At 38.8% G+C, this 13,497-nt stretch overlaps 1 protein-coding gene across 4 annotated transcripts in view; it reads right to left on the minus strand.

The window, feature by feature from the left end:
* Nucleotides 1-13,497, minus strand: part of ERC2 (ELKS/RAB6-interacting/CAST family member 2) — a 943,617-nt gene that overhangs the window by 379,740 nt on the left and 550,380 nt on the right. For all 4 annotated transcript variants that reach the window (XR_006784938.1, XR_006784937.1, XR_006784936.1 and 1 more), the window contains one exon: nucleotides 2,272-2,432. Coding sequence is in view for 1 of the 4 variants with exons in the window: in XM_045832534.1 (XP_045688490.1) it covers nucleotides 2,272-2,432 (161 nt within the window). In the remaining 3 variants the exon portion in view is untranslated. The remainder of the gene's footprint in view (nucleotides 1-2,271; nucleotides 2,433-13,497) is intronic.

Consider the following 13,497-nt stretch of genomic DNA (forward strand, 5'->3'; position numbering starts at 1 on the left):
AGTTAAATAGTGAATGGGGTCCATATTGGGCTTAATGAAGTGGGGCTTTGTTACTATTACCAAAGGAATTAACAGAAGAATTTTGTATTTATTTTGTACTGGTAGCAGATTAAGCACTTCTACAATAATGTGGCAATTCATCAAAAGAACTCTTAGGTGCTATCTAAAATCATGAAATTAAGTGGGAAAATATATACTCAGAAAAGGTTTATATGTTTTAGAAAAATAAATTCAAATTCTAGATAAATGACACTCTTCACAAAGTATACTAAACGAATGACATAGTTTCATTGGCTAATAGCGCCATTCACACACATAAATTATTTTGCACATGCCAAGCTCTCCTCTGAGCACCTCTCCTCAGAACCACCCCAGGAAAGTCACTACAGGAGGTAACTGGAGGGTCAGCAGTTGTAAGGGCATTTCCCTCAAGTCAGCCAGCCCCCTAGAAACAGCAGGATTTCAACCCAGGTCTGATGACTCTCAAACCAGCATGCTTCACCATTGCTTGTTCTCTCATAACATGGAAAGAATACACTCTTTTTATAAAAAGGAAGAAATGAAAATTTCCTTAAAATGGCATAATAAATCACTCCAGGAAATAAAAAGTTTAGTTGGAAACAACTGGAGAACAATGAGAGAAACTATGCTGAACACGACATGTAACAACACACAAGGAGGCAGGCGTGGAATAGGTGAGTGGAAAAGAATAAAGGCTGATGAGTTCAATGTGCTCGTACTGTAAATAGATTATTAATTAAGGCGATAATGTCAAACATGCTTGAAATACTTTGCTTTTTATTTACATAAAACCCAGTCTGCACATTCAGTCTACTCACTTATCCAACAAACAATTACTGAGCACCTACCATATGTCAGGCACTGTTCTAGGCCGTATGATTGCCACATTGACTCAAAGAACAAAAGTTACATACTTGGTGGCATTCACATGAGGTTCTTGAGAAAATGAGGTAGTAGAAAGGGAGCTTAAGACAGATTTTGGTTTTAATCCTGGCCAGATGGCCTTAAGCAAATTACTTGAAATCTTTCTGAATCTAAGTTCCCTGACCTCTAAACTGAGGATAAAAATATCTGTTTTTATTATATCATCTTTTATTAGGAAAAATTAATTTGAGTTTATATGTGAAAAATACATATTCTTTAGTCTTAGAGAAACTGAGGTAGTTGACAAGGAATAAAAATTTTGTGCTCATTATTAAATCTTTCAAAATATTTCATTCCATATTTTCCATGATCTAAGCTCTCTGGGTTTAATGTTAACCATGTGTAAGACTTGTAGGGTCAAGAGAAGGTCATTCTTCCATACCTAGCCACCAATTTCAGTCTATGTTACAGGCTTAACATGCCATAATTATGTATGTTTCCCCTTATTTTAGAAGGAAGTCAGATTGGAATTGTATCTTAGTGATTATTTCATTTTAAATCTTATAGAGAGAGATGTTGCTTCTTATCACTTCTTCAGAAACAGATCCACAGCAATTGATTTTTTCTAAAATATTTGAGTAAGTTTTTTTAGTATGTTCTTCTATAATTATATTATTTCATTGTGAGAGCAAAATAAGACCTACATGGAGATGGTTGTGTCGTATGACACATAAGAAGGCCCATAAGAATGACCACTGCCCATCATGTGGCCATACTTGATTGATTAAATCAAAGAAAAGTGATTGGTTCCAGTCTCTCCCACTACCTAACCTTCCCCAGGAAAGGATGGGGTATCCAGGACTTCTAAACCTGTTTTTATCATGATACTCAGCAAGTCAGAGTCTTGCTTTCTAAACAAAGGTGCCAACCTTGAGACTCCATGAAAGCCAACACAAGCCAGGAATTGTACACAAGTGAAAAGAATATAATTAGCAAAGTTATAGTCACAATTAGGAAAGACCTCTTTGGAAAAGTTTCCACTCAACTGTGAACAGTTCTCAAATTACCATTGTGCTTAATGAGGCCCCTGTCTTTTGGCCAATTTAGATCTTTGTGACAGATCTAAGAATGCCAGCACCATCCACAAAACACAGACATACAAAATCTAATGCTGGACATTTTTTGAATAACAGATGTGAAAAATGTGCAAATTGGAACATGGAAGCTGTAATTTAAAAATGGTAACATGTGTAGTCCCAGAAATGACTAGTCAAGTGTTAGCTAAAGTATTCTTCCTCTAAGTTTTCTTCACCTTCTCTAGCCTTCCCTTCCCCATCCTCAAAGAGATTAGAAAAGAGAAACTCGGAAACAAAAATGGGTACTCACTTCATCTCCAGGATCTCCTCTAGCTGTTTTCTTCTTTCTATTCGGAGGTTGGCCAAATGAGCTTCCTTTTCAGCCAGGGATTGCTGCGTGGAGGCAAGACGTGCCTTGGTGGCATCCAATTCCTGCCTGGTCTTGTCCAATGCATTCATCAGTTCCTCTATCTGAAAGGCACATGGAACATGCTGTGTTATCTCTCCTTTGCTCAAGTGCAAGGCATTGCTTACTAGGCTGTGTTCTGAAATACAAAGGAATCAGAGCCATCCTTGAACTGAGTATCATGAAGTCCATTTTTTATTTTGTCCCTGGTTAAAAAATAAATGTCTCAAACACAAGAAATGTCCAAACTTCTTCAAGATCCTTATTCCACTGGACTGCCAAATAATCTTCAGAGAAACTATTTGATATATTTATTAGAAGTGGAGGGTGAGTGACTTGACCCAGTTTCAACTGTGGCAAAAATCTAAGACATTGCCTCACAGTTGGTGGAAGGCAACATTCAAAATGCACTTTGCCCAGGACAATGTTCATTTGTGTGTAGGCCCCAGAGTATACTTACAGGAAGTTAATCTACATGTTTCAAATTTATTCATGTTTTAACCTATCAAAGCCTTATTTGGCAAAAGTGATTTGATGTCCAAGGGGCCTCAGGAGCCCCCATTCACCTCACCTCCCAGCCTCACAGTCTGGAAGCAAGATTTGGCCAAAGGTAAACAAAATTCTAGCCACAAAAGGTTCAAGTTTGGTTTGCCCCTGAAATTTGAGAGGGTTCTAAACTTGAAATAAATGACATGTAACTTTTATAGGGTGCTAATACACCATAGAAATCAGCCAGACTATCAAATATCCAGAATTTTCAGCCAGGTCCCCAAAAACTGGACCAAGAAGCCCCAAGGCAAGATCTTATCCTCCCCAAACCATGGGGGGCTTTTAAAAACCAATGCGCAACAAAGAGCTGGTGTTTACAGTCCTGTACCAGAGACTTCTGTGGAGCAAGCTGGTGGCATACCACCCCCTGCACAGATGCAGCTGCATCCACCCTGCTGATTTAAAACTACTGAAGTTCCAGGAAGTTTCTAGATTCCAGAGTTGATGTTTGGGTTTCTAAGCTACCCTTTTCAGCTAAACTTGGCAGAATGGGATCATCCATCACTAAAGGCAAAGGAACACTTCAGAATGTGTCAGTGACATGTTAAGTTCCAATTCATAAAGACTCTCTACACCATTTCTGTAGCTTTTCATGGGATTTATTCAGGATAAGCCTCATAGTTCACATCCAAGGTAAATTACAGGCTTTTAAGAATCATAAAACCTTCCCTTTTGCCCTGATAAAAAAAGGAAACCTGATGATCCATGTAGTGTAACTCCAAGCCAAAACCAAAAACAATTTAAAAAGCAAGGGATATAAAGGCTAATCTATTAAAGTCACAGAAACACACCTGTTTAATTAGAGAACAAATAGCATTGTTCTTTAACTTTAAAAATATACAGAATATATGCCCTGGCTGGCATAGCTCAGTGGATTGAGCACGGGCTGGGAACCAAAGTGTCCCAGGTTCGATTCCCAGCTAGGGTACATTCCTGGGTTGCAGGCCATAACCCCCAGCAACCGCACATTGATGTTTCTCTCTCTCTCTCTCTCTCTCTCTCTCTCTCTCTCTCTCTCTCTCTCTCTCTCCCACCCTTCTTCCATCCCTAAAAATAAATAAATAAAATCTTTTAAAAAAAGAGAGAAAAAAATATATACAGAATGTCATTTGTTCATTTAAATTGGATTTTTTATCTTCCTGGAGCAGAGTCGTGTGAGTTTTTTATATATTTTGGAGATCAAGCCCTTGTCTGAGGTATCATTGGCAAATATGTTTTCCCATATAGTTGGTTCTCTTTCCATTTTAATGCTGTTTTCTTTAGCCATGCAGAAGTTTTTTAGTTTAATGAGGTCCCATTTGTTTATTCTTTCCTTTATGTCCCTTGCATTAGGGGACATATCCATGAGATGTTGCTTCATGGAATGTCTGAGATTTTCCCACCAATGTTTTCCTCTAGGATTTTTATGATGTTATGTCTTATATTTAAGCCTTTTATCCACCTTGAATTGACTTGAACAGACACTTCTCCAAGGAGGACATACAGAGGACCCAGAGACATATGAAAAGATGCTCAGCATCACTAGCCATCAGAGAGATGCAAATTAAAACCACGATGAGATACCATTTCACACCAGTCAGAATGGACATCATAAACAAATCAATAAACAAGTGTTGGAGAGGATGTGGAGAAAAAGGAACCCAAGCGCACTGTTGGTAGGAATGCAGACTGGTGCAGACACTGTGGAAAACAGTATGGAATTTCCTCAGAAAACTAAAAATGGATCTGCCTTTTGACCCAGTAATTCCACTGCTGGGATTATACCCTAAGAGCCCTGAAACACCAATCCAAAAGAACCTATTCACCCCAATGTTCATAGCAGCACAATCTACAACAGCCAAGTGCTGGAAGCAACCTAAGTGACCATCAGCAAATGAGTGGATCAAAAAAACTATAGTGCATTTACACAATAGAATTCTACAGAGCAGAAAGAAAGAAGGAGCTTACACCCTTTGCAACAGCATGGATGGAACTGGAGAACATTATGCTAAGGGAAATAAGCCAGGTGGTGAGGGACAAATACCAAATGATATCACCTTTAACTGGAACATAATCAACAAAAGAAAAAAGCAAACAAAATATAACCAGAGACATTGAAATTAAGAACAATCTAATAGTAGCCAGAGGGGAGGGGGTAGAGGATAGTGGGGAGAAGGGTTTTCAGGAACTACTATAAAGGACACATGGACAAAGCCAAGGGGGAGGGTGGAAGCAAGAGAGGAAGGTGGGTTTGGCTGGGGTGGGGAAGAGGGGTGGGGGGGAAATGCAGACAACTGTAATTGAACAACAATAAAGTAATTAAAAATGAAATAAAAATAAAAATATAAAGAATGTAAGATACAATCACAAACTTGTTAGTTTCTCATGTAAATTCATAGAATATCATGAACATCATGAATATGACTAGAAGCCCTTATTTTTCTTCCCTTTTTCCTATTTTTGATTCATTCAAATTGCAGTATAAAAAGAGATCAGGAGGGTTCCAAATAGTGGCATAGGAAGACCCTAAACTCACCTTCTCCTGAAAATACATTGAACCTACTCCTACAAACAGAGAAATTCTACCTGAAGAAGAACCGAGGGCTGACCGGACAGCTTCTGCACAGGAATTGACAGAGAAACCACACAGAAACCAGTAGGAGAGGTGGAGACATGGTATTATGGGAATCCCATGTCCAACAAATCAATTTGCATTGGGGTGGAACACTGAGGAACCTTGTGTAGACACACCAGCCCTGGGGTACAACACAAAAGTAGTCACTCAAAGGGTATCTAGTCTAAATGGGAAGAAAGTCAATTGTCTAACATTAGGGCATCTGCCAGTTTATATGAGGGGAAGCTCTCTCTGGGGTTGGAGGCTCCAGAGAGCAGCATTTGCTGTGTTCCCCCACCATCCTGAGGGCACAGGCAGGAGGTCAGTCAAGGAGCTCTAGCCAGCTATCCAAGGCCATCCTAGAGCCTCTTGGCTCTAGGCCCCAGGCGTCAGGCCCACATCAGCTCCATCACTTGCCCTGGGACCCCATATGGCTTACACCTGCTCCAGCCATAGCTCCTGGCCCATGCTACTTACCCTCAGGACTCTCCATAGTCTGCTTCAACTATAGCTTTCACCTCACCTGCCAAAGCAGCCTCTGGTGAGGCTTATCCCAGGGACACCTTGTGGCTCACAGCTGTTCCAGCTACAGTTTCAGGATCTGGTGCAGCTTTCCCTGGGACTTCACATGGCTCATGTTCACACCAGCTACAGATCCAGCCAGCCTGCCAAAGACAACTGGCACACTCATTCTACAAAGGGGAAGCCCCTACAAAAGTCCATTCCTTCAAGACCAAGAGAGGTAGATAAAAACACAGAGAAAAAAACAAAATGAGGAGATATAGCAATATGTTCCCAATGAAAGAACAATACAAAAATCCCAGAAAAAGAACTAAATTAAACAATCTACCACATAATGAAAACACTGTTATAAAGATGCTCAACAAACTCAAAAAAAGAATAAATGAGCATAGTGAGAATGTAACAAAAGAGACAGAAAACATAAAAAAAGAACCAATCAGAGCTGAAGAATACGACAACTAAAATGAAAAATATATTAGAGGGAGTCAATGGGAGATTACATGATACAAGAAGGCTGAATCAACAACCTGAAAGATAGTGAAAACCACATAATGGGAATAACAAAAAGAAAAAAAGCAAAAGAAATGAGGGTACTTCAAGGAAACTCTGAGACAACATCAAGCACACCAACATTTGCATAATAGTGGTCCCAGGCAGAGAAGAGAGAAAAGGACAGAGAACTTATTTGAAGAAATAGTGTTTGAAAACTTTCCTAACCTGATGAAAGAAAATGAACATCCAAGTCCAGGAAGCACAGAGAGTCCCATATATGATGAACCCAAAAAGACCCACACCAAGGCACATCATAATGAAAATACCAAAAGTTAAAGATAAAGAGAGAAGTTTAAAAGTAGCAAAGGAAAACCCATAAGACCCTCAGCTAATATTTCAGCAAAAACTTTTCAGAACAAAAGGGATGGCACAATTTATTCAAATCTTGAATAATGAAAGGAAAAAAAACCTAAAACCAAGAATATTCTTCCCAGAAAGTCTGCCTTTCAGAATTGAAGAAAAAAATAATTTCCCAGACAAGCAAAAGCTAAAGGGGTTCATCCTCACTGAACTGGCACTATGAGAAATGTTAAAGGGGCTTCTTTAAGTGAAAAAGAAAAGGCTGAAACTAAAAAGAAGAAAACTTAAAACATCTCACTGATAAAGGCAAATATTTAGTGAAAGAAGCAGATGGACCAATTATAAAGCTACTATTAGTGTTAAAAGACAAAAGTAGTAAGATTATATGTAACTACAATAATAAATTAAAGGATACACATGCAAGTACACAATGTAAAGTATAATTCCAAAAAATGTAAATGTTGCAGGGGGTGAGTAAAATATGTAGTACTTTTAGAGTGCGTTTGATCTTAAGTAACCATCAACTTAAAATAGACTGCCATAAACATAGCTTGTTATATATGAATCTCATGGTAACCATAAACTAAAAACCTATAATAGATATACAAAAAAATAAAAGGAAAGGAATCCAAATTATTAAAGAAAGTCATCAATGTACAAAAGAAGCAAGCAAGAGAAAAAAGAAAGGAACAGAAAAGAACTACAAAACAATTCATTGCAATGACTACTTACCTACCAAAGAACATTTTAAATGTAAATAGACCAAATGCTCCAATCAATAGGCATACAGTGGCTGAATAGATTTAAAAACAAAAAACAAGCCCCATACATGTGCTGCATACAAGAGACTCACTTCAGATTGAAAGACACACACACACTGAAAGTAAAGATTTGAAAAAGGTATTTCATAAGATTGAAATGAAAAGAAATCTGGGTTAGCTATAAAATACATCAGACAAAACAGACATTAAAACAAAGACTGGAACAATAGGCAGAGACAAAGATGGGTATTACATAATAAAAAAAGGGATCAATCCAAAAATTGTATATAATTTTACATTATATACATTAGGGCATCTGCCAGTTTATACATTGAACCTCTATATACTTGTCAACATCTATGCACTGAATGTAGGAGCACCTAAACATAAAAAAAGAAATACTAACAGACATGAGGGAAAGATCGAAGTACTACAGTAATAGTAAGTGACTTCAATACTCTGCTTACATCAATGGATAGATCTCCCAGACAAAATTCAACAAGAAAACAGTGTTCTTAAATGAATGGCATTTTCGATCAAAAGGCCTTAATAGATAGTTGTAGAACATTCCACCCCCAAACAGCAGAATAGGCATTTCTTTTTCAAGTGCACATTCTTCAGGATAGACCACAATAGGACACAAACTAAACCAATTATTATGGTATGAAACTAGAAAGCAGTTATAAGGAAAAAAACTGTAAAAATCACAAACATGGGAAGGCTAAACAACATGCTACCAAACAATCAATGGTTAATAAAGAAATCAAGCAAGGAAGAAAAACAATTTCTTGAGACAAATGGAAATGTAATGATTCAAAATCTATAGGATACAGCAAAAGCAGTTCTAATTCATAGCAATACAGGCCTATCTCAAGAAACAAACACACAAAAATCTCAAATAAACAGTCTAACTTTACACCTAAAAAAAATAAGAAAAAGAAAAACAAATGAAGCCCAACATGAGTGAAAGAAAATAAACAATAAGGATTAGAGCAGAAATAAATGAAAGAGAGACTAAAAAATGCATAAAATATCAATGAAACTAAAAGCTGGTTCTTCATAAAATAAATAAAATTGATAAAACTTTAGCCAGACTCATCAAGAAAAAAGAGCATCCAAGTAAATCAAATCACAAATGAAGAGAAAAGATGACAACTGACACCACAGAAATGCAAAGAATTATAAGAGAATACTATGAAAAATTATATACCAACAAACTGGAAAACCTAGAAGAAACAGATAAATTTCTATAAAAATATAATCCTCTAAGACTTAATTAGGAAGAAACTGAAAATCTGAACAGACCAATTATTAATAACCAAATTGAATTGGTAATCAAAAAACTCCCAAAAATACAAAATCCAGAACCAGACAACTTCACAGGTGAATTGTACCAAACATTCATGAAGATTTGATAACTATTCTGAAACTATTCCAAAAAACTGAAAAGGAAGGAAAGATTCCAAACTCAATCTACAAAGCCAACATTACCCTGATACTGAAACCAGATAAAGACGCTGCTTTAACATTTATTAACTGTATAGAACCTTGGGAAATGTCTCAGCAGTTTCCTCCTCTATAAAAACAGTACTTGTCATACAAAGTACTACTAAATACCAGTATTAAATAAAGCAGATCCAGTGAATGTTAAGTGCTCAGTGCAAGAACTGGCAAACATGAAAACAATACCTTTTTAACAGAAGAGGCAGCACAGCATAGCAGTTATGAACAAATTCAGGAGCTCTTCCACTACTCACTAGCTGGGTCACTCTGAGTGAGTTATGAAAGCTTTCTAAGTCTCCACCAACTCACTTGTGAAGTGGAAGTAAAAAAAGAACTTAGTTCTAAGGGGTTTTGTGAAGATTCAATGGGTTAACATGTGTGATCCCCTGAGAACAATGCCTAGTACTTGGTGCCTAGCACCTGGTGTTAGCTCTTATTAATACAGTGCCTGATAAGTGTTCAATTCATTTTATGTCTGCTTATTACCAAATTCAAGATTTTGTGCTTGCTGTCATCTACCCTAAACCAGATGCACCACTGGACTGCCCAGCGCTGACCCCTCCAGTTACTGAAATCACCCATCTGTCAAGGCTGTGTCACAGAGCTCTGGCCTCATCACAGGCTGCAGTAATTAAAAGTTTGAGCTCTGAGAGTAGGCAGACCTGGGTCAAGTTCTGGCTCCACCAAGAGAATCTCTGTGACCTTAAGCCAATCTTAACCCAGCACTTCCTAAACTTTGTTGCACACTACAATATATCGGAAAGCTTTTTAAAATCCTGATGGCGTGGTCACAGCCCTACCAACTAAATCAAAATGCTTGACAGTGGAAGTTAGGCATCAGTATTTTATTAAAGATAACAGATGATTCCAATGTGATTACAAAATGCAGCCAAGTCTGGGAACCCTGAGTGTTAGTGACCTCACTCAAAGCCTGCAGGCTCTCCCCTCTAAAAATCAGGGAGGAAATATAGGCTATAGCACAGGACTGGCAAAACCATAAATGGAGATAATATACATAAAGCCTCCATCCCTCTCTGCAGGACCTCCTGAAAGTGTCCAGTGCACGTCAGTTACCATTGTCCCTGGTGTGGGTTTCTAGCCAGGCTGCATTCATGCAACCCAAGTGCCTTCAGTTCCTACTGTCTACACCTGACTTTCTGCCACCTAATCAAATACTTCTTGCCATTTCTGCACAACCATGTCATGTGCAGGCTAAGTTGCTACAACTGGATTGTAATCCCTGGGCAGGCAAGGGTCATGTCTCTATCCTCCTTGGAAATTCCAACAGCACCTGACACAACATCAGTGTCCACACTCAGTAAATACCTGTGGTATGGCAGTAAGGGGAACCTCCTTTGACCCACTTAGTACAATGATGAAGGAAGTGTAAGCCTGGACTTGATACTCCCCTACCCTATAATTCAGTGGTCCACTCACCATCCTCACCAAACATCCTTCAAATTTTGTTCTCTGTTTGCTTCAAGTACCTACTCTTTTCTATGGAGACAAGAGGGCTCAGTTACTCAGCTCCTGAATGGATAGAGGACCTACGCCCACTGCCACCCCAGCAACTACCAAGAGGACCTAGGAACCTGCAAGTTTCAAGTTGGCAAAATAAAAATGTTCCAGGCCTTGAGTTGGAGTAGAAACAAGTAGCTTTCAGTTCTGCTATGCTTTCCACACCGTCCCCTCTACTTGGGAGATATGTGCTCCTTTCTGCCTTCACTCCACCACCTCAATGGGTATTTCCTATGTGCCAGGCACACTGCCAGACACTAGTGACAGACCTGTCCTCAGAAGCTCTCTGGTTTGCCAGGCAAGCTTAAATCAAACAACTATTTAATCACAACTGTGATTTAAAAAATTTATTAAAGTACTGAGTGATTAGCAAGAGTAGAACATGAGCCAATCCTGCCCTAGGCCTCCTGGCCAGCCTTCCTAAAGCAGGGAGTGAGAGAAGCCTGCTGTAAGAGGAGGGTAAGAAACAGGTGCTAGTGTCCCAGGCTTCCAGGGAAGGGGTGGCGGGGTGTGATCCTGTTCACTAGGAAACTGCTGCTTGGAGAATCACAATGATCATGAGCCAATAAATGTTTGTGAGAAGTCCAGCAGGAAAGCAACCTATCTGTGGCAATTTGATATAACATTTGCTTCTTTTAGCAACATATCTATTGGTAATTTACCAGACAATATTTCCTGAAGGGTGAAAATATTTTATAAAAGTTATTTAATTCCTAAAACACTATCTGCAATGAAAACAGAAGAATTCACAGCAACTTCAGAAGTCTTCTGTATAACTCAAAATGTTTCATTTAAAATAATTTCCTGAAAATAAATAAATAAATACTACTTTTAAAAAATATTTTATGTATTTATTTATTCTTAATATATTTTATTGATTATGCTATTACAGTTATCCCATTTTTTTCCTCCCCTTTCTTCCCCTCTGCCCTGACACACCTCCCACAAGCACTCCCCCACAACCTTAGTTCATGTCCATGGGTTGTACATATAAGTTCTTTGGCTTCTCCATTTCCCATACTATTCTTAACCTCCTCCTGCCTATTTTGTACCTACCATTTATGCTTCTTATTCCCCGTACCTCTCCCCGTATTCTCCCTTCCTCTCCTCCCCGCTGATAACCCTCCATGTGATCTTCATTTCTGTGATTCTGTTCCTGTTCTTGTTGTTTGTTTAGTTCATTTTTGTTTTTTTAGGTTCAGTTGTTGATAATTGTGAGTTTGTCATTTTACTGTTTATATTTTTGATCTTCTTCTTTTTCTTAGATAAGTTCCTTTTACATCTCATATAATAAGGGCTTGGTGATGATGAACTTCTTTAACTTGACCTTATCTGAGAAGCACTTTATCTGCCCTTCCATTCTAAATGAAAGCTTTGCTGGATAGAGCAATCTTGGATGTAGGCCCTTGCCTTTCATGACTTGGAATATTTCTTTCCAGCCCCTTCTTGCCTGCAAGGTTTCTTTTGAGAAATCAGCTGACAGTCTTATGGAAACTCCTTTGTAGGTAACTCTCTCCTTTTCTCTCGCTGCTTTTAAGATTCTCTCCTTATCTTTAATCTTGGGTAATATAATTATGATGTGCCTTGGAGTGTTCCTCCTTGGGTCCAACTTCTTTAGGACTCTCTGAGCTTCCTGGATTTCCTGGAAGTCTATATTTCCTTTGCCAGACTGGAGAAGGTCTCCTTCATTATTTGTTCAAATAAGTTTTCAATTTGTTGTTCTTCCTCTTCTCCTTCTGGCACCCCTATAATTTGGATGTTGGAACATTTAAAGTTGTCCTGGAGGTTCCTAAGCCTCTCCTCATTTTTTTGAATTCTTGTTTCTTCATTCTGTTCTCGTTGAATGTTTCTTCCTTCTGCTCCAAACTGTTGACTTGAGTCCCAGTTTCCTTCCCTTCACTGTTGTTTCCCTGTACATTTTCCTTTATTTCACTTTTCATAGCCTTCACATTTCTCTTCATTTTGCGACCATACTCAACCATTTTTGTGAGCATCCTGACCACCAGCAGTATTTTGAACTTGGCATCTGATAGGTTGGCTATCTCTCCATCACTTAGTTGTATTTTTTTTCTGGAGCTTTGATCTCTTCTTTCATTTGGGGCATATTTCTTTGTCTTGGTGCACCTGTAATGTAGTAATGGGAAGAGCCCAGGCTGGGCCGCCCTCTTCGCTGTGTTGTTGGCACTGTGTGTGGGGGGAGGAGTCTGAGAAGGAACAATGCCACTTGCTCAGCTCTCTTCCAGATTTTAGTCACTTCCCCTGCTACCCACAAGTAAATTGGGCCCTTCTGGTGCTGATTCCCGGGTGGGTGAGTTTGTGTATTTTCTAGGACGCTGTGGGTCTCTTTAACGAACTCTCCTGTAAAGGTTGGGATTTTCTCTCACTATCTCAACCCCCACAGGTTTTTTTTTAATCAGAGGTTTTGAGGCTTTATTTTCCCGCACTAGAATCCTGGATTGCTCGGTCTCACTCCTCAGTTGTTACCCCATTTATCACACACAAGTGTGATGGACTGGCCGATCCACCAGCCACTACCCTGCCCTCCCCGGTCCTCCAGCAGCCACCTTGCCGCAAGTCTTCTCCACCCTGGCTGCCCGTCTCCACCCCTCCTACCAGTCTGAATAAATATTTCTTCTTTAACTCTTTGGTTGTTGGACTTTCATACAGTTCGATTTTCTGGCAGTTCATGTTATTTTTTGTTTTTAAATCTGTGTTGTTGTCCTTCTTTTGGTTGTACATGGAGGCAAAGTGTAACTACCTATGCCTCCATCTTAGCTATGGCAAGACTGGTATTCTAATTCTATATCTAGAAAGCTAAGATTGCATTTTAAA

This window comes from Phyllostomus hastatus, unplaced genomic scaffold, assembly GCF_019186645.2.
Source record: "Phyllostomus hastatus isolate PE091 unplaced genomic scaffold, TTU_PhHast_1.1 phas_contig_16, whole genome shotgun sequence".
Taxonomy (NCBI): domain Eukaryota; kingdom Metazoa; phylum Chordata; class Mammalia; order Chiroptera; family Phyllostomidae; genus Phyllostomus; species Phyllostomus hastatus.